General features: G+C 36.2%; 2 protein-coding genes across 8 annotated transcripts in view; both read left to right on the forward strand.

The window, feature by feature from the left end:
- LOC308694138 (uncharacterized protein) overlaps positions 1–8,806 on the forward strand; it is a 44,221-nt gene extending 35,415 nt beyond the window's left edge. For 4 of the 5 annotated variants that reach the window (XM_081371476.1, XM_081371478.1, XM_081371477.1 and 1 more), the window contains 18 exons: positions 888–1,175; positions 1,253–1,546; positions 2,910–3,290; positions 3,690–3,977; positions 4,076–4,369; positions 5,203–5,238; positions 5,355–5,696; positions 5,794–6,090; positions 6,249–6,366; positions 7,020–7,067; positions 7,170–7,196; positions 7,279–7,341; positions 7,418–7,462; positions 7,578–7,604; positions 7,700–7,744; positions 7,953–8,021; positions 8,486–8,504; positions 8,639–8,806. In XM_081371476.1, coding sequence (XP_081227602.1) covers positions 888–1,175; positions 1,253–1,546; positions 2,910–3,290; positions 3,690–3,977; positions 4,076–4,369; positions 5,203–5,238; positions 5,355–5,696; positions 5,794–6,090; positions 6,249–6,366; positions 7,020–7,067; positions 7,170–7,196; positions 7,279–7,341; positions 7,418–7,462; positions 7,578–7,604; positions 7,700–7,744; positions 7,953–8,021; positions 8,486–8,504; positions 8,639–8,653 — 2,696 coding nt within the window. In that variant the 3' untranslated portion in view covers positions 8,654–8,806. Of the gene's footprint in view, positions 1–887; positions 1,176–1,252; positions 1,547–2,909; positions 3,291–3,689; positions 3,978–4,075; positions 4,370–5,202; positions 5,239–5,354; positions 5,697–5,793; positions 6,091–6,248; positions 6,367–7,019; positions 7,068–7,169; positions 7,197–7,278; positions 7,342–7,417; positions 7,467–7,577; positions 7,605–7,699; positions 7,745–7,952; positions 8,022–8,485; positions 8,505–8,638 lie in introns of all 5 variants that reach the window. The other variant, XR_014030561.1, reaches the window with a different exon arrangement.
- Positions 8,807–9,378: 572 nt separating this feature from the next.
- Positions 9,379–14,885, forward strand: LOC308693398 (myeloid cell surface antigen CD33). Of its 3 annotated transcripts, none has more exons than XM_081370285.1 (10): positions 9,379–9,778; positions 11,901–12,281; positions 12,368–12,655; positions 12,762–12,891; positions 12,996–13,037; positions 13,166–13,192; positions 13,278–13,340; positions 14,405–14,461; positions 14,598–14,616; positions 14,731–14,885. In XM_081370285.1, exons 1-10 carry the CDS (start codon positions 9,742–9,744, stop codon positions 14,785–14,787), a joined length of 1,101 nt encoding a protein of 366 aa, XP_081226411.1. In that variant the 5' UTR covers positions 9,379–9,741; the 3' UTR covers positions 14,788–14,885. The 3 variants fall into 3 exon arrangements, with proteins under 3 accessions (XP_081226411.1, XP_081226412.1, XP_081226410.1); XM_081370286.1 differs by having other exon boundaries at positions 9,614–9,778; positions 12,783–12,891; XM_081370284.1 differs by lacking the exon at positions 14,731–14,885 and having other exon boundaries at positions 9,616–9,778; positions 14,598–14,712.
- Positions 14,886–21,963: the final 7,078 nt, after the last annotated feature.

Raw genomic sequence — 21,963 nt, forward strand, 5'->3', positions numbered from 1 at the left:
TTTAATATTATTTTAAGTAATAATACATATCAAGAAATTATATTCAAATGAGATTATGTTCAAACAAAAGAGAAATTAACATGTTAGTACGCTAAAACATGGCATGTTACCAATAACGCAAATCAAGTGTATGTCCAGTGGGAATCGAATGTCCAGTGGGAGGCAGAAAAGAAACACAGCTAGACATAAGCATCAGCATACACTGTTATATCTGTGATTGTCTATAAAAGTTAAATATTGTGTGGTCAATAACAATAGACACAACAAAATGCTTCAAATAGTATTGTCATTTTAAAAATATTGTCAAAACATTGTCAAATATTGTCAAGCATTGTGAAATATGTTTATATGCTGATATGATGAACCACACACACTGTGTTTATTCTGCTGATACGACCAGAGAGAAACTGACTTGAGATCAGTTGGTTAAAAATAATTTAAAGAGTGAAAAGTGAAGGTAGTTCACTAAGCCCTGGAATCATTCCTTTACAGATTGCAGATTTAATGCAATTAAATTTAGATATTTTTAAGTGTCCAAATACTACGGAGCCACTTTGTGGTTAAGAAAGTGATGTGAAGTACTTGTTCTGTTGATTTGTCCTATCTTGTCAGATTTTGCTACCTCCCATTAAAACAAAATGTAGCGCAATTTGACAGTGAAAAATGCTATCTATCAGATTGTGCTACCAGCATCATATATTCATGTGGTTTGAGGCTTTATTAACATCCATATCTATTCCTTCCCTAAACCTACACTTAAACAATGCAGATATTTTTTAAATAAATATTAAATATTGATGTGCACATGTGCAGTAAGCCCTGGACAATCTGACGGGTAGGATGAAATGTCAGGACAGTACTAATTCTAATGTGTCTGTGAATTATAGCAAGTCCACAGCTGCCGAGCATCAGTATTTATGGAGGTGAAAGGACGGGTGACACCATTACAGTATTATGTTCGACCTTCCACACGTGTCCATACAGCAAACCAAACATCATTCTGAACGGTATAGAAGGAACTGACCAAATAAACCATCTGGACTTTGACGACGGCCTGTGGAAAATCACTTTGACTCGCAAAGGCATCATAAAAGCAGAACGCTTGACTATCAAGTGTTCTGTAACATATTATGGTGGCAAAACAGTGACAGCTACAAAAGACAAAAGTGCTAAATGTGAGTGAACACAAATATGAACTGTGTATTTGAAATGCCACAGTTGGGGCTATTAAAAGGTTTTACTTCAATTCCAGGTGTTCATGATAAAATAAAGATTGAGCCTGAACTGGCAGATGTCACAGAGGGCGTCGCAAAGAACTTCATTTGTTCCGTCTATCACTCCTGCCAGGAAGAGACTCCAACCATCACATGGAACTATAAGAACATGCAGGTCTCAACAAAGAGCAAAACACTCTCTGGTTTAAATCGCGTCACCTATTCCAACATAACCTTTCTGGGTTCAAGAGATGATCACGGGAAGAAACTGATATGCACTGCAAAATTTTCTGGAGGAAACACTGAAACCTCTGTTGTTTTACGTGTACAGCGTAAGTAATTTGTTAGCATTGTTTATGACTTCCATAGAATATTTAGCATTCGAAATCTGCCTTGTTATAATGTGTGCATACTAAATTGTGGTTAATCAGAACACATTATTTTATTATAAAAACTGTTATATCATTTAAAACATACAGTATATATTATAATAAAAACAATGGTTAAAGCACAAACAGCAGTTTACTGCCATTTGTTATTATTCTAGTTATTTACCTAAAATCAAAAACAAATTTGGTTAACTTAATTGTAAAATTAAAGTAATGTGTACTATTCACATACTATACCTTTGTTACTCAGAAACCCCAAGTTGAGATTAATTAATTTGGTTTCAGTACCATTTTGCCAAGCAAAAAATAGTTTTTGAGGCGGGGCAATTCTTAATAGTTTGCCGTAATTTCATCCACTTCTGTATAGTTATCTTTCTTCTTAATTGCATTCTCTCATTTTCCAAAGTCATCTTGAATGTTGAATTGTCAATACAACTGAAAAGGGAACATCACATTAGTTGACTTCATAAATTGATAAAAAATGGTGGTTAGTGATCCTTTTGGTTGGGCCCTTGGAAATTAATTTATATTACTATAATTCCCTTTCAATTGACGCAGTAATATTACTAGAAATCACAGTTATTTGTGGCTTCAAAGAAAAATAAGTAATACATTGCTTTTAAAAGATGACCCATCTCTTATGTCATAAACACCTTTTGAAACCTCAAACTTTGGGTTAATATAATCCACTCTGTAGTTATAATAATATCTTGCAATTAATGTGGCTTGAATCACATGCAGACATCAACATTCAGCATGCAAAACAGAACAATGGAAACAATTACATTTTATTATTTATTAATTGTAACAATAACAATTGTATTTGCTGTCTTTGTTGTGCTACTACTGACACAAGACAACAACCAAAAAAGGCAAATAAAGCCAAAAAATAGTCAAACAAAACAATTTCTTAATTTATTCATGCCGCAATGCACTCTGGGAGTCAGTAATTCTGTGTAGCTATACTAAATCAAGAGTAAATCTAAAATAAATGATCAGGTACTCTCTATAGTTCTTTTTTAGTTATTCAAACTCACTTGTGTAAGTGAACTAAGCATTTGTCAGTACAACATACTATTCCTATTTCAATTTACTTGATTTTTTTTTTAAGGCAGTCGGTTAGCATGTAGCGGCTAATCAATTTGAAGTCTCACACATTCAAAGAAAATAGCTTACCTCTGAATTGCAAAATAAGGTTGAAAGAAAAAATATTGATGGGAAACCGTAAAGAGAACTCTTTTGAAAAAGTTTGAAAAGTTGCTTTATCTAATACTCAGCCATTAATATTTCAAATTTTGTCCCACAGGTATTATAGAGTATAAAGATTTCGGATGGAAAGTGACAATGCCGAAAGACATTCATGGCCTCCAGGGTTCCTGTCTGGTTATACCATGTTCTTTCTCTTACACATCAAACCCACCCAAAGACCCACGTAGAGTTGTGTGGTATCAGTGGGTCTCTAAAGGTTATCCTTTAGTTTATGATCCTTTGCATGCAGATGATGTCATTGGGAAGTTTAGAGGAAAAACTGATTTATATGGAAACACAAGTGGGGATTGCAGTCTACTGATCAAAAACCTGGAACCGACCCACCATGGAGATACACTATACACAAGGATTGACCCTGAAAATGTTGTATGGGACAACTATAAATTTTATGATGTCACCTCCACAATCCTTGTTGATGGTATGTAAATATTTTGGGAATAATATTATTATTATTTCACTGTAATATCTGTGATTGTCCAACTGTAGTGAAATAGTGTGTGGTCAATAACTATAGACACAATACAATTCCTTACCCAAAATGACTTTATTCTAACCCATTTATTTATTTAACATTTCAAACTAAAGGCAAGACAGTTAGCCACCAAAGCTTCTTCTTTTTTTTCTTTTTTTTTTCTTTGCATTATATTTCAAATACTAAAACAAGTGGCATAAAATAGTTTAAAATGTGATTCAGAAAATAGTTATTTTTGAGAAAAGTTCTAGCATCATTTGCAATTTTTTTGTTGTTGTTGTTTCTAATGCAAAGAAATTCAGACATTTTCAAGTGTATTATTTATAATGTTTCTGTCAATTATAGCAAGTCCACCACAGCCCAGCATCAGTATTTATGGAGGTGAAAGGACGGGTGGCACCATCACAGTAATATGTTCGACTTTCCACACGTGTCCATACAGCAAACCAGACATCATTCTGAGCGGTACTGAAGGAACTGACCAAATAAAGGAGGAGGAGATTAAAGACGGCCTGTGGAAAATCACTCTGACACGCACAGGTGTCGTAAAAGCAGAACGCTTGACTATTAAATGTTCTGTAACACATCATGGTGGCAAAACAGTGACAGCTACAGAGGTCAAAAGTGCACAATGTAAGCGAAAAAAATATAAATATATTTTGTGCTATTAGCAATAATTTCATTTTAAATTTCACATTTGGACCCATTTCAAGATTTTACTCAAATTCCAGGTGTTCATGATAGAATAATGATTGAGCCTGAACTGGCAGATGTCACAGAGGGCGTCGCAAAGAACTTCAATTGTTCCGTCTATCACTCCTGCCAGAGAGAGACTCCAACCATCACATGGAACTATGAGAACATGCAGGTTTTAACGGACAGCAAAAGACTCTCTGGTTTAGATCGGGTCACCTATTCCACCATAACCTTTCTGGGTTCAAAAGACGATCATGGGAAGAAATTGATTTGCACTGCAGAATTTTCTGGAGGAAACACTGAAACCGCTGTTGTTTTACATGTACAACGTGAGTAATATGTTAGTCTTCTCTATGTGTCTCCTTATTTTAGTGGAATCCCATCTATTTTGGTTAGAATTTTTGATACATTTCTATTTTTGTTTGAAAATGTAGTGTTAGGAAATATATGCTGACAACACCACCTCCTTATTTCAGGCAGGAGGAGCCCTCTACAAATCACAATACTTGATTCTAAGCAGTAAACGTAGTTTGTCAAATATCACAATTTTATTGTTCACATACATCAAAGATTAAAACACTCATTAAAACATGTGTCAGTAATAAAATCCACAGAAGTAGGTAATAGCTCTCCTCAAGACTGAAAGAAGGGTCGGGCCTGAGCTTATGCACCGCCTTCTGTAAGAGACAGAAGAAGAAAGCAAAAAAAAAAAAAAAACAGCATACACTGCAAACAAGAAGTAACCTTTAATCACCATTACAGTGCCAACCTTCTAAAACAAACCACACAGCTAATAACTCCACATACCTGTATGAAAGGACAAGGGTAAAGAGGCTGAGCGTCAAGCACAACTTCAGAAACATGCCAATCTCACTATCTGTTGCTGCAACAACTATCTATGCTTTCTTGGTCATATGGCTAGCCACCCGCACCTGAAACTCCTCCTCCCACATAAACTTCTCCTCGGTTGTGTAAATGAAGTGTAAATGGTCTTCTCTTAAAGACACTCGTCAAACTATTTAAATTACCCAACAACATTAATATTGAGTCTTGTTCCTGCAATTCACATAATTGCGTAAATTAGATTTCAATCCTAAGGCTCAAATGTGAAACTTCACACGCTAAAACCGAACATAATTGATTACCCTTGATTCCCTTACAGAGTATCAGAAACCAGTGGATCCAATCCTGAATGAAAGTATGTGTTTTTCCCCTTCTGTAGCTACTCTCATATTTATAGTATTGCACTGCATCATATTTTGTTTTTCTAATAATACTGATTAATCTATTATATGGTATCATATGTCATTTTAGCTTATTTCCAATATGAGGCAGATGTGATGCCCAAAATCACAGCGTTGACTCGCTCCTGTGTGGTAATACCGTGCAGTTTCAAGATGGAAGAAGAATATGTCACTCGACTTCGCGTTCTTTGGGTCACCAAAAAAGGGGGCTATATGTTCCACACTGACTCATATGACGTCTTAGACAACTTCAAAGGCCGCACAAGGCTCCTGGGAAACCCGGATGAACAGAACTGCACTGTGGAGATGGATAAAGTGCAAACTCATGACAACGGCCCATTCTGCTTCAGAGCAGAAAAAGAAAACGAGAAATACAGTTTCAACAACAGCTGTGTGTTCATTATAATGCGGGGTGAGGAAATATAACTACTCATTTATTGGTTATAAAAATGCTTTTAAAGATGCATCACATCTCATAATATAACATCTTTGTGTTTCTTGTTAAAAAGCTTCTCCTGACAAACCTGTGATGTCATCCCTCCCTGAAGACATCGATCCCGGTACACGCGTCACCGTCAAATGCTCAGTCAACCACACATGCTCCTCTCACCCTCCCAAAATCAGCTGGAGCGTCCCAACAGCCCGAGAAACTATCAGCCACAATCACATGGGTGGAGGCGTCTGGGAAACAGTGTCCGATGTGACCTTCATTCCAACTGGATATGAAGAGAAAGATGAAATTGTCTGTAGTGCCAACTTTTGGGGTGGTAAAACACAGAGTCATACTGCCATCCTGAGTGTTAAGAGTGAGTATCGACTGATACAGGTACATCCAAGATATTTTGGAGGATCTCTGACTGTATTCATGTTAATGAGATCGGCTTATGCATTGGTCAATATTTGAATATGACTTTTCAAAAAGAAACTACTTCATGATGTGTGAGAGATGTGACTTTCCTTTTAGAAATTGAAGTTAAAGAGAATAAATTGGAGACTTTCGGGCTTTATGTCATTGCTCCATCACTGGTGTTCCTCCTCATTTGTGTACTTGCTGGAGTGTGTATTTACAAGAGACGGCACAGGTAACTGTTTTCTCATCCTTCAGAATTTCTGTATTTACATTTGATGTCTCTAACTCAAACTAGATGCCAAACAGAAAGTGAGGCTGTATCTTAAAAATCGAGAAAAAAAAAAAAAAAATTCCAGTCGTTAAACTAGCAAAAATGGATTCGGACACGTATGTGCACTTGATATGTCATCATCATCCTGAAGGTACTTTAAGCAGTATGGACACAACGCCACCTACTGGTCAATAAACCTTAAAGTCCCCCTGTGGTGAAAAACAAGCTTTTAATGTTGTTTGTATGTCTACGTGGGTTTTTAATATGCTTTAAGACAAACCATGTGTAAATTCATAAGTCAACAACATTGCTGAGTATTTTCTCCTTAAAACTCCAGTGAACCAAAGACAGTCGCCCTTTGAAACCATTGGTGTTTCTGACGTCACAAACTACCTTGAAACCACTAATGTCAACATGTGATCGTCAACGTGGATCTCTGAGCTTTTTTTAATATGTAAATATAAAAAAGTTTAAATATGTAATTTTGCTGATCAAAGATTTTTTTAAGGGATACAATTATTGACTACAGGGGGACTTTAAGAATTGCTTTTTTTCACTTAAAACTCAGTCAGCGTTGCCAACGTCTCATTTTACATTGTCATTATTGATTGTAGACAACCTTGTCAAGATATGCAAGGGTTACAAAGACAGTCTGAACATAGGTATGTGTGACGTTTATTTCATCAAATTTCACTGACTCATTCATGTTAAAACCTTTAATTGGATAATAAAAGTGATTATTCTAACCTTATTCTCTGATGCAGGAGATCAGTTTGGAACAGATTCTCAAGGTTGGAGTTTTCTTTACTGATGGTTGTGATACTTTACATTTGTGTCTTTGTATTTGTTCCTGAAACTAAATATTTTTTTCAGTCATTTTAATATGCATGATGGTCGAGCAGCTTGGACTAACAGGGGAAACAGGGGTGATATCAGGCAAGTACAACATAAAAATGTAAAAAAAAAAAAAAAGGTATTTGTGTCCAATGCACTAAACTTGTGTAATCTACAGGTACACTGGAAATGCTCCTGAAAGACCACCAAAGCCTGAACAAAGGCAGGTTAAAAATATAATTATAACATTAAAAGTAATTAAGCATAAACTATGCACAAATTATGTTTGTAATCATACCATTTAAACATCACTGGACTATTTAAACGTCTCTCAACAGACGGAGCATCTGGAGCCGATTTTCTAGGTAATCAATATTTACATTTTCTGTTCATTTTGTGTTATGCTTTCATTTAAAAAAAATAAAATCTTCCGATTTGATAACTTTGTTCTCTTTTTTAGACACCAATCTCCCAGAAACAATCCAAATCTAAGAGCAGAATATAAGTTAGTTTTTTATTCTTCAAAAAAAAAAGTTTCCATACATTTTAGATTTTACCCCCAAACATGTCTTTGCATATTAAAAAGAGCAATTCATATTAAAATGTATTTATATTAAAAAATATTTTAACAAAAATTTGAATAATTTTGATACAGTTCCCTCTCTATACAAATAACCAAAGCGGCATCACTGATGAACCTTCTCTCTTCACAGGGCAAACAACACATGTACTGTGTCAGGAAACAAGCCTTTCTCCAAACCTCATATTCCATCACCAAAGAGGTACAGTGCACTTGAACCACATATCAGTCCCTCAAGGTCTAAATTCATTATATTCACCATACACATAAAATAATACTGTTGAATGCATGATTGGGCATGATTGACTGTTGAATACTATGAAATGTCATTATTAAAGTTATAATAAAAGTGCCAAAAGTCCCCATGCCACTTCAAGATTCCTGAGTTTGGTTCTTTAACATTGTTTGTTATAATGAAAAAACGAATTGCAGAATTTGTGAAAGCTGCTGTTTTATCATTATGAATATTTCTTTCAATAGCAATGTATTATATTTCAGAAGCACTGTATGACAGATGATTTAAAGAAATAATCAACAAACAAACAAACAAACAAACAAACAAACAGTCAGTTATAATTAGGTTTTATCATTAGATTAACAGTTTTTATGATGAATGCAAACATTTCTGTGATTTTTTTAAAATCTTTTTTTTTTCATGCATCTCAGTGAGCCAAAATCCTACCGTGTGAGTATACATTTATCGCTTCATTTCCTCTCTTAAAGCATTGAAAACATTCCATTTGATGTGATTTCAAATAATTTCTGAAAAATTTGCTGAAATGTGACTGACCTCTCTGTCTCTTTAAATTTTCCTTTAAGGGTTATGATTTATAATGCTGCTTGCACCAACCCGGAAATGTCTGATGAAAATAAAACATTATCAGGGCTGTTTGGAGTTCGAGTCCTGTTCACATCATTTCCCTGTCCTGTCCCTCTGTTCAACATTGTTTTATAAATGACAACGCAAACTGGATATGGAGAAAAGAGAAAAAAAAAAAAAAAAAAAAAAATATATATATATATATATATATATATATATATATATATATATATATATATATATATATATATATATATTATGATCTATTATGATCTTATGCTTCAGGGTGTTCTCAATTTTAGAAACGCAAATACATAAATAGTAAATTGCAGTGCAAATCAAAAGTCTTTTTTTGAGTCTGTAGTTTGTATTGACTTTAACATGCTTTCATGCTTCATACATTATCCTGTATGAAATATATTACGAAAAAAAAAAAAATTCTGGAAAACAAAATATATTTTTTATCACAACCAATTTTTTGTTTTTGTTTTTTTGTGTGAAACTTATGCTTGTATTACCTGTCTTTAAAATAAAGAAATATATGTTTGGCTTGAGTGTTCACAGTGTTTCGTTTGTTTGCTTAAAGTTGCTTGCTTTGATAACTAAAAATATATATATATTTTAAGTATTTTTGTTTTTTAAGTATTTTTTGTCATTTCAAGTTTTTTTTTTTTTTTTGAAAGTGTAGACATCCAAGCAATTACAACATAGCTCCCCTCCTCTTTCTGACCCCAACCTTCAGCCTTCATGTACTTCAAGAATATTATATTTAGCTTTTTTTGATACTATAGATTCTTACCCAATCCACTTGTTTGAGCGGGGCACTAAAACCGTTACAAAAAGGGAAATGATTTGTTACATTTAAGCAGAAAACAGACGAGTAATCATCTATTTTGAAGCCACTTTCACTTCTCAGTTTGGTAGTTTCTTGTGGTTACAGGGCACAGCTGAAAACATCCAAAGATTGGCAAAAAGTACACAAAAACCCTGCTATTTAACTTGCACACCAGTGAAGGTCCCAAAAGACGTGCTCGACAGAACACTGTCCTGCTATAAACATTTCATCTATTTTGTATAACAGAAATCGTTTTGACGTGGGAGTATGACAGGACCTTTGTTACTTCATTTACTTGTTCAAGGTACAGTGTGTTTTCTTTAACATTTACATTTCTGCTACTGTACATTTATCCATCAAATTAAATAATCATTAAATGACTTAAGAATGATAAATGCTACACGGATAAAAGTATTGCAAAAGTTTAAAAATTGCCAAAAAAAGATAGAAAAATCTATCTATCTATCATCTGACTTTTTATCTATCTATCTATCTATCTATCTATCTATCTATCTATCTATCTATCTATCTATCTATCTATCTATCTATCTATCTATCTATCTATCTATCTATCTATCTATCTATCTATCTATCTATCTATCTATCTATCTATCTATCTATCTATCTATCTATCTATCTATCTATCATCTGACTTTTTATCTCTATCTATCTATCTGTCTGTCTGTCTGTCTGTCTGTCTGTCTGTCTATCTATCTATCTATCTATCTATCTATCTATCATCTGACTTTTTATCTATCTATCTATCTATCTATCTATCTATCTATCTATCTATCTATCTATCTATCTATCTATCTATCTATCTATCTATCTATCTATCTATCTATCTATCTATCTATCTATCTATCTATCATCTGACTTTTTATCTCTATCTATGTGTCTGTCTGTCTGTCTGTCTATCTATCTATCTATCTATCTATCTATCTATCTATCTATCTATCTATCTATCTATCTATCTATCTATCTATCTATCTATCTATCTATCTATCTATCTATCTATCTATCTATCTATCTATCTATCTATCTAATAACAACCACCCAGAACACAATGGCAACCACCTAGCAACCACCCAGAACAATTATTTGATAATTGAACTGATCGTTTTGCATGTGACGACAACACAATATTTTATTGTTATAAAATGATCAAGAAAGACAAAATCAAGTAATAATGTAATACTTCAAACTACTTTACAGTTTTTCTCGGTCGCTTTGGTGCATTTCTTACATCACTATTTACATTTGCACAACAGTTAATGCAGTTCTCAAAACAATTAGTACAAACTGCAAAACCTAGTTGATAACCTTCAAACGTGTGTCACTTGCTCAAAATGGATAGCTCATTCCTCAAAAGCAAGTATTCATGTCAATGAAAGTGTCAGTGTCATCAAGATGAAAAGTCCTGACACCATTGTTTATGAACAAGATAGTCAAATGGCTTTGTCATGTTTTCATTATGACAGTTTACTCTGTAAATATTTTCCAATGCAAAAAAGTCAGATCTTGGTGACACTACCTGAAAATGCTCAAAGACAGCACTATATATTTGCACAGCCATTTGAAAAATACAGTAAAGTTACACATTACTGTATTTAGTGAGGTAACTGAGTACAAGACACTGAATATGTATGTTTCACATTTTTACTGCATATGCTCTTCTAATTTGTTCACAGCATTGTGCAAAAGAAAAAAATACACCCTTATTTACAACAAACATAAACTCCCTTTGGGTAGATCTGTGCACAACTGTAAACAATATTGCAGTACATATTGGAACTAAACATACAACATACATAGTACTGTAATCATTCATGCACATCTAGATGTTCCTCATCAGTGAAAGCTGAGATTCACCTGAGAGAAATTGTTCAATTTTGGAGACATTTTCAGGAAAAAAAAAAAAAAAAGATGTTAAAAAATGTGTAAAATTTGCTTGACAGATTTTGACAACTAGTTCAACATTTTTGTATGTAATGACTCAAGCAATGAAATGAGGACTATTAGTTTTATATGGAATGACTATTCAGCATTCACAAGTATAGTTCATTTTGACTGACATGACATAAGCGATTGATAATGTTATAAAACAGCAGAGAGTTGTATGAAATCATTTGATGCATGTCCAAAAGCATTTGCAATTTGTTGGAAGGAATGAGAAACTGCTACTATAATGTGCACAAATGACTAAATGTTGTGGAGGTTGAACTTACTGTTGTGCAAATGTAAATAGTGATGTGAGAAATGCACCAAAGCGACCGAGAAAAACTGTAAAGTTTGTCTCAACGAACTTATTAATCTAGTTTTCTTATATTGTAGTATATTATGGTAGTAGTAGAAGTAATAATAATAATATGCCTGTTGAGAATAAAAACAGTGACTGCTTAAACACTTAAACATTTGTCCCACAGGTGTTCTGCTGTTTGATACTTTAGCATGGGAAGTGAAAATGCCAAAAGACATTCGTGGCCTCCAAGGTTCCTGTCTGGTTATACCATGTTCTTTCTCTTACACATCAAACCCACCCAAAGACCCACGTAGAGTTGTGTGGTATCAGTGGGTCTCTAAAGGTTATCCTTTAGTTTATGATCCGTTGCATGCAGATGATGTCATTGGGAAGTTTAGAGGAAAAACTGATTTATATGGAAAATCGAGTTGGGATTGCAGTCTGCTGATCAAGAGCCTGGAACACACCCACCATGGAGAGATATTGTATGCATGGATTGACCCTGAAAATGTTGGATGGCGCACCTATGCATTTTATGATGTCACCTCAACAATTGTAGTTGATGGCAAGTACTATAATGTCTTTATATTTTCACTCCTGATCTGGATATGAGAGTATGTTGCCTAATTGTTATATTTCTGCTATTTGTAGCAAGTCCAGAGCCGCCCAGCATCAATATTTATGGAGGTGAAAAAATGGGTGAGACTATTACAATAACATGTTCAACTTACCACACGTGTCCATACAGCAAACCAGACATCATTCTGAACGGTACTGAAGGAACTGATCAATTAGACAATGATCATCTTAAAGACGGCCTGTGGAAAATCACTCTGACACGCACAAGTGTCGTAAAGGCAGAAAGCTCCACTATTGAGTGTTCTGTAACACATCATGGTGGCATAACAGTGACAGCTACAAAAAGTAAAAGTGGACAGTGTAAGTGATCTATGTTTAAATGCATGTTTGCACTAATGGGCCTTTTGAATCATAGTTATGATACTTTATGATGTGCATTAATTAAGGATTAATTTAATCCTTATAGCCACTTTCCATTATGAGGCAGACAAAACTGTTGAACTGAAGACTATTTGGCCTCAATACCTAGTGCCATCACTTGTGCTTCTCCTCGCATGCATATTTGCTGGAGTCATCATATACAAGAGACGACACAGGTATTTTAGTGTGTGTGTGTTTCTAAAAGTTTTAGACCAGTGTATATATGTATTGTTCTTCAGGGAACATGTTTAGGTTCTCACATTGTCATTATTGTTTGTAGACAGCCTCGTACACAAGGGTCAATAACACAATTTGAACAGAGGTAAGTATTACATATTCAATTATTTTATTCATCCATTTTCTTGAAAACCTATTTATTTATGCAATAGGCGACAATCTTTACATTTCTCTTATTCATTATCTCTTACATTATCTTATTCTCTAATGTAGGAGATCACGTTGGAACAGATTTTCGAGGTTAGAATTTTCTTTATTGAATTGAATTTATTTTTAAGTATCTTTGTATTTGGTCCTGAGACTAAATTTAAAATGTCTCCCCCAGACAACCGAGTATGTCTCAGAGAAGTGCAGTTCAGACTAACAGTGAACACAGGAGTGATATCAGGCAAGTACAACATAAATGGGTAAAACATAAGTTTGATTTACTGAACGCTTGTTCAAATATCTCTAATGCACTAACTAGTGCCATCTACAGTAGGTACTGGACAGACTGGCAGTTTATGTTTTAGTAGTTTTGATTATTTAGTAAATCTTTCTGCAGATTGTTACACCAGTAGGTGACGACAAGTAACTGTCTCTATGGGTGATTCACTAAATCGTTCAATTGGGTGATTTGCTCAAAGCATCCATTAATTCGAGAACCAAACAAGTGATTCACTGAATTTGGAAATGCATATTAGCATACTACTTTTACTATTTCTTTCATAGAAAAATAAGGGCTGGGCCCAAAATTGCATATTCTCTTGAGTAAAAAAAGCATATTCTATATAGTATGAATGTGTGTAGAATAATGTAATCTGGATGTATACATTCACCCTATGTCGTTATCATGTGGACTATCAGCATCAGTTGCGTCGCTTCACTGCCATTCACAAATCCTCTCCCGTGGCCTTATGGGATAGTAAATTGTCATCACATGCACACTTCAGAATCTCGCCGGGAGTAATATGTCACTCTTTTACTGTACTGTGAATTCGGACATACTTCTTTTGTTGTTTTTTTGCCTACTATATAGCATAGGAAAGCATGCGATTTCGGATGCAGCCACTGTAAAAGTAGTAAGAGTAGTGTGGTTTGTGGTTCCAAATTGAGTAATTGTCTTTATGAGTGAATCATTTATTCAGTTATTTATTCATTCAAAAACAACATCGTTTGTGAGTCATAGTCCAACCGATTTGTTAAAAACAGTGATTCATTCATAACGCCAGTTTATGTGCAACAGGCAATTCTTAGAGGGGCAAAAATAGTGAAATTAAAAACTGTGTCTTAAAAGTAAGTTACTCAATATTTACTTTTGGTTTATTGTTGTTTAAACTTTATTGTGTAGGCCTATAAGTGTTGTATCAAAGCAGTAATACTGCAATCCCGAAAATTATTAACACATTGCTGAAGTCTTATGATAAGGCCTCTTGAAGTGGCATTACTTAAAGAAAACTTTTCACTTTACAGAACCAACACATGTGGAAACAAGCCTTTCTCCAAACCTCGTATGCCATCACCAAAGAGGTAAAGTGCATTTGAACCACCTTTGTATTCAGAGTGTTACCATGCTACATCAAGAGTTCTTTAACTTAACAGGTACCAGGATGAATGCAGATATTTATGTTTTTGTTTTTTCATTCTTTTTCACCATGCACCTCAGTGAGCCAAAATCCTACTCAGTGAGTATATCATTTATTTCTACCATTATTAAACTGTGGAAAACAAATGCTGTCTTGAAACATATTATTTGCTGACCTTTTTATCCCTGTTTTCCCCCCCTTAAATACATGCAGGATTATGATGCTGAATATACTAACATGGATGAACTTAACATGTATGGAAACATCTGATGATAACAAACAAGTTTTTGTTCATACACACAGCAACAAAAAAATAAAAATACAGCAGATAGTATACTTTTTGAAATATAGTTCATGTATTACTTAGAATATACCCATAAATAAATATAGCAGTATATTTAATTATAATATATTATAATATATTTATATTAAATATATTATAAATATAGAAACTAGATCACTCTTTATATATAATCCGAAATAAATAACTAATTGCATTTGTTCCAAGCATTAATAGACCAAAGATCATGATAGGTGTCAATATCTTTTCATAGCCGCTGATTTGCCATTTGCATTCAGAGACAGTCCTCTACAGAAACCAACTCTGCTTGCTTGCACAAAAATTGTGACATTAGAAGAATTTAGAGAACAAGATAGAGAACAAACACCATCTCTATCATATTTACTATCCTAAGTCCATTTATCACATGTCTCAAAAGATCATTGTAATACAATTTTCCCCCCAAAAAAAATCCAACATATTTCTGCATAATTTTAATTGACTACACAAGGGGTTTTCAACGTCAAGGACTGTCAGGGGGTCTGGCTATTAGTAGAATTTGTAGGCCAACTATTCCTACCCCAAAACAACTCAGAGAGGTGTTTATTATAAATAAAGTAACTAAAGAGTAGGCGATAGATCTATAACTGATTTTGTTCTTGAGTTTATCGAACGAGCTAGTACATCGACCACAATGTGTGCAGTTAATATTGTTACCACGCTCAAAACCTTGCTGGACCTTTCGAGGATACCAAGGTTGAATATACTGTAGTTAGAGTTAAGAGATATGGGTTCAAGGTAGTGGTGGTGTCAAAGGACTACAAACCAAAATACATTACCAGCAAAAACTACAATACCCAGACAGAAAATGCCACTAATGCTCAAGACACGTATACTACAGAGGTCTTCAACCCTGTTCCTGGGGACCCATCAAACACACCTGAACCAACTAATCAAGCTCTTCAGGATGGCTTGAAAGTCACAGGCAGGCATGCTGAAGCAGGTTGAAAATACATTTTGCAGGACAGTGGTCTCCAGGAGCAGGGTTGAAGAATTTAACTTCAACTTCAAGTGAGAAATTATTGCAGAAAATAAGCTCTGTAACCAACAAAAGTTTATGATTCTTGTATGTTTTGTTCATCATGATAATCTTCACATAAGAACACCACTGTTAAGAATTTTGAAGCCTTTATGCAATCAGCAGAAGTAAAAACCTAAATGTAGGCTTTAAGCGAGCTATACAGCAATCGCATCTCTTCAATGTCACCATCACTAAGCTTCTGACAACTCTCTCAGTCTTTCTGTTCCTGACAGTTTCTTATATATAGATTATAGATAGATAGGGTCTATATAGAAAGGCCTACATTATACAACAACATATATAATATAGATTGTGGTAGATTTTTCTTCTTTCGCACCTGACTCAGAATGATCTGTGGCGTCTCTAATCGACACCCAAGCGTCTACAGTCAGCACTTAATCTTTATATTCTAGCACTGCGTCTACAGTCGACAACTGGCTTTGAATCGGACAATGTCTCGTCCCTTTTGAACACTATCACTTGGTAATATGGTCTCTAGTGTTCCACTAACCTGCTTCACACCATCACTTGAGAATAGAAGTAAGATCTCTAGTGTCCCACTAACCTGCTGCGCAGCAATAACTAAACAGACTCCAGACAATGCCTTCGAATATGCTTTAATCACGGCCAGAGGATCTCAGACCAGTTTCAGAAAAAACCCGCCAGCAAAAAGAATACAACAGTTTTTTTATAGAATAAGAGCATGGCAACAATGACATGATACATTACATAATTTCCCTACAATTTGATTGGTTCTTCATATGCAAACCCTTTTGTTACTAGGAAGAAGCTAACTTAGATCTCAAATCATTAGAAAAATGGAAAAGGTTAGAAGTTCAGTTTGATTACTCAATATCATGAGACTATTTTAGACTGTTATATTTTTGATATTGTCTAGCCAGCATCTCAGAATTTTCCACTGGTTTCGGCACAATCTTCTGAGTACATTTTGTTCAAGTGTTAGAATGTTAGGCCTAAAGGAGAAGTAAGGTTAGATGTTAGAATTATGATTAGTTTGATATACAGTTTACTATTTTATTCATTAAAAAATCCATCACAAGATCAAATCGACATATACCTTCCAACATCACAAATATACAATGTATCTTTACAATAAATGTTTAGCAGTCACAAGATCTGCCTCTACTGCTTGATGTCGATCTTTTTTATTATTATTTTTATGTCTTATTCTACATTAGAGCATTTGATTAGACTAGATGAGCATCATTGTTTATCATCCAATAAATCATCAAAAAAGTTGTCTGAAGTGTTCTCTGAATAACTAATTAGCATTTGTTCCAGATATTAATGGGTAAAAGTACATAGCTCTTAGTCGGTGTTATTGACTTTAACATCCTATAGGTGCTAACTTTTTGTGTATTTAACTATTTGTGTATGCGATTGGAATCTGATCGTCCACACTGTGTATGCCAACTGTTAAGATGCAATTTGTGTGTACTGTGATACTCTTTAATTTTCCTGAATATTTGCATTGGTTTTTATAGTAATGATGTGGTATGCAAAGTTGGTTCCCAATTTTGAAGAAAAGCTGTCAAACATCAGAATGCGTGCCAACACATTCAAGATGATTTGTAACAGCCTGCCCTACGACCTTTCTTACCCGTCAGGACATGTAACTTTCTGCTATGACGTGTTTACGTTTTACATGGTGTGAGAAAGTGACATAAGCAAATAAGCTACACAAAATCTGATCAGAGCGTTCAGAGTGAAATGGATTTCAAGAAATGAGACTTGAATAGGATTTCAAACCACATGTAAATGTAGCTTAAAGCGAATTTGTAAAAATCAGATTTCATGTCTTTTTTTTTATGTGTGAAAATCGGATTTGGACTGACAAGTCTGAACAAGGCTAATGTGTAGCCCCAGTACTACGTCTAAAAATGTAGGAAGTTAGCATGCGTTAAATGTTGGTGAACCAGGCCGACTAACAGTATATTGTAATTTTCTGCTTGATCTGCACTTGGCAACAACACAACCTTCTTTCTTGTTCAAAACAACCTCGTTCAATGACTTTCAGCATGTTTCTTTCAACAATGTCTGACAGGTTTAAGGTTTATGTGGTGTAATAAGTAACAGGCAGAAATTAAAAAAAAGAAAAGAAAGGAGAACAAAATGGATTTCCAGAAATGTGATTTGAATATTTAGCTTGAAACGGATTTGTAATTTTTTTTTTTTTTTTTTGCATTCCCACTTCCAAAATATGATCACACTTCAGATATGTACAAACATGTTATTTGGATTGACAGTATGAACTAAGCTTAAGAGTACACATCTTGGTAATTTTTCTGTGTGTAGACTCCCCTTATCAGGAAACACATATTTGATATAGGTATAAACAGATATTCATTTAGCTCTAGTTAGTTATAAGTTCAAATCCACTTCTCTTGTTTGCACAGAGGACCACTGAGAAGGTAAGAATTAAAAATAGTATGTTACAGTGCTTTAGGATAAATTGTTTTACACTGTATTTCTTCTGGTGGTCAAAGGGCTCAAGAAACACAAAAATAGAAATGATTATAAGAAAAACTATAACGTAGGTGGTAAACTAGTGAACATAGCTACACTCTTAAAAAATTTATTTTCTAAAAGTGGGTTTTGAAGTGAATGCAATAGAAGGACCATTCTGAGTTCTTAAGTTTTGTTAAGAACTTAACAATAAACAGTTCAGTAACAGTTAAAAGAACCCTTTTTTTTTCAATGGGAAGAACATTTTAGTAATCTAAAGAACTTTTTTTCCTCTATAAAGAACCTTTTGTTGGAAAAGTTTGTATGTTAAAGATTCTTAATGGAACCATATACCAATAAAGAACCCTCGTTAACACTTTCTATGAAGGCTCATTATGAATTATAGCTCCATTTATTTATAAGTATTGCTGTTTTATAAATATATTTATAAAGACTCATTAAGACCTATACTGCATTACAAAAGCAGTTATAGTTACATTTATACTATTTTTATAGTTAATTATAAGTCATGCATTTTCTTTTTCAATGTGCATACTCATAATGAGTATTAATTAGTCATTGGTTCCATGAATGTATTTATAAAGATGCAACCTGCATTGCTATTATGTTATTATATAATAGTTGCAATGACTTTTGAGTAAATTCAGGTTTATTTCTGTCAAATAAGTGAATATATTGTTATTAATATGTTGAATTCTTATAAATACTTATTCTGAGTGATAATACAGTAACTAACCTCTATAAATGCATCTTTGATTGCTTTAAATAAAGTGAAATCATTGATCAAGAAATTAAATTATTAATGCAAATAGTTCATGTTACATAAAGCAAAACACTGCAACAATATTTTTTTTAAAGTATAATTCCAAACTGCTATAATATGCATATGGCTGAGGAGATATATTTTAACAAATCAAAATTACCATTCATGACCTCTAATGCAAACATTTGTCACATGCTTGTCCTGTCTTGTGCTACACATGGGTGTTTTGTTATGTTGGGCCATGTGTTCGTGTCATTGTCTGATCCCTCCCCTTTGTTATCTGATTATTGTTTGTTCATCCACCTGTTCCCTCCTGATTAGTTTCCCCTTATAAGTCCCCTCTTGTTTGCAGTCTGTGTCGGTACGTTGTCTAATGTTTCCTGTTCCCTGTGATCCTCCAGAAAGTTCTTGTTCTGTTCTGTTCTGTTCTGTTCTGGTTTTATTAGTTATGTTTTCCCCCTTGTGGGTTTTGTTCTGTGTTTAGTGTTTCTTTTATAAATAAACTTCATTTCTCTGCACTTGAGTCCTCGCACCTTTTTGCATTTATCCCACCATGACATAACGTACCGACCTACTGAGGACTCAGCAGAAGAAATGGGCATCTTCCTTTTCCCATCTCCCTGCCCCTCCGCTCAACAAGTGGATCGTCGTAGCAAACTCCTTTCGCCATGGGAATGCCAGCGTAAAGGAGTTTGCTCACCAGTTTGTGGTTGTAGTGGAGGGGCTCAACATCAGCGACGCAGAGCTCAAGGACACTTTTAACACCAGCCTTAATATGCCTGTGCCTGCCTGGGAGATGAGAATGCCGGGGATATTGTCATTCTGGCAGTTTGTGGGGTATGTTTACCATCGCGGATGGGAGGGTGGTCTTCCGCCTCTTGGCCCACCTCCCATTTACCTCACAAACTCCCAAGTCCCCAGTCCTCCGATGACCCCTTCGGGGAGAAGGAGGAGGAAGAGATGCTCCGGCCCATCTGCCACCTATTCTGAGGTGGAGGAAGGAGCTACAGAGACCCCAGAGGCGGTCATTCCCACACCGCCTCGCACTCGCCGGTACAGGTGGAGGGCTCCTGTGGCTTCCCTTAGCTCTGTGGTCCCAAGCCCGGTTGTCCCAGAGGACCTGAGTCTGGTGGTCCCGAGACAGAGGAGGAGAAGGAAGACCTCCTCTGTGACTGTTCCGGTGGACGTTGGTCCGGTGGTCCCGAGTCCGGTGGTCCCGAGTCCAGTAGTCCCAGTTCCGGTGGTCCCGAGTCCGGTGGTCCCAAGTCCGGTGGTCCCCAGTCCGGTGGTCCCGAGTCCGGTGGTCCTGAGTCCAGTGGTCCCAGTTCCGGTGGTCCCGAGTCCGGTGGTCCCAGTTCCGGTGGTCCGGAGACGGAGAAGGCGCCCTGCTCTGCCCGCGCCGCCCAGGCGTCCTGCTCTGCCGGCCCCACCCGAGCTGCTCGCCCTGCCAGCGCCACCCCAGTGACTGCCGATCCAGAGACTGTTCACGTCAAGCCTGCCGATCCAGAGACTGTTCACGTCACGTCTGCCGATCCAGAGACTGTTCATGTCACGTCTGCCGAGCCTGTGTCTTCGGACAAGAGGGCCGCCGCCGAGCCGGTGCCTGTTCCTGAGCCGGTGCCTGTTCCTGAGCCGGTGCCTGTTCCTGAGCCGGTGCCTGTTCCTGAGCCGGTGCCTGTTACGGTTCCTGAGCCGGTGCCTGTTCCTGTTCCGCAGCCGGTGCCTGTTCCTGTTCCTGAGCCATGGCCGCCCGAGGGAAAGTCTCCGCCCTGGCCGTTAGATGGACTGACATTCCCATCCTGGTCTGTCCCTCCCGTCCTGCCCTGGTCTGTCCCTCCCCTCCCGTCCCGCCCTGGTCTGTCCCTCCCGTCCCACCCTGGTCTGTCCCTCCCTTCCCGCCCCGCCCTGGTCTTATGGAGCGTCTGGTAGCCGCTCCGTAGGGAGGGGGTAATGTCACATGCCTGTCCTGTCTTGTGCTACACATAGGTGTTTTGTTAGGTTGGGCCATGTGCTCGTGTCATTGTCTGATCCCTGCCCCTTGTTATCTGATTATTGTTTGAGTTCATCCACCTGTTCCCTCCTGATTAGTTTCCCCTTACTGTGCGTTCACACCGCCGGCGGCGAGAGCGTCAAAGTGGCCGGAAGCCATTCATTTTCAATGAGAGCCGGCGGCGAGCTCCGGCGAGGGCGGCGCGGCGCGTCTTGGACGGCGAGAGCGGCGAGAAGAGTTGAAATCAAGTCAACTTTATGGTAATAAGCTATGACGCGGTTCGGCGGCAACCAGCGGCAACCAATCGGAATGTCGAAGTCCTCCGCCTGAGAGGACACAAGAGAACGCAGTCCTGTAAACTTTAGTTCCGACCACATTAGTTCCTAAGCAAAATGGAGGAAAAATTAATTATTTCTGTTGCTGGTTTCCCGTTATTATACGACTTGTCCCTGTTTACATACAGGGACATTAATAAAAAGAATGACGCATGGAACAAGGTGTCTGAAATTGTTGGTGTTTCTGGTGAGTTGCTGACGGGCATTAACGTTATATATTTTCTAGAAAAAAGCGGGAATTGCATGATAACTTTAGCGCCATGTCACGCAAAACAGTTGTTTATGCAAATCAGTCAGTAAAGTTAATTTTTCGATTTTTACAAGATCAGTTTTTGTCTCTACATAATTAAATGTGCAACTGTGATATGGCAATTTACTGATGCTGTACAATAGCTACTTTAGCCTGCCAAATTTCATTAGATGTAATTATCAGCTGTTATAATCATAGTTATCTAATTTTGAAGTACAACATATTTCTTACATATTTCTTTCATATTTCTTACATATTTA

Source organism: Scardinius erythrophthalmus (assembly GCF_964197995.2).
Source record: "Scardinius erythrophthalmus genome assembly, chromosome: 7".
Lineage (NCBI taxonomy): Eukaryota > Metazoa > Chordata > Actinopteri > Cypriniformes > Leuciscidae > Scardinius > Scardinius erythrophthalmus.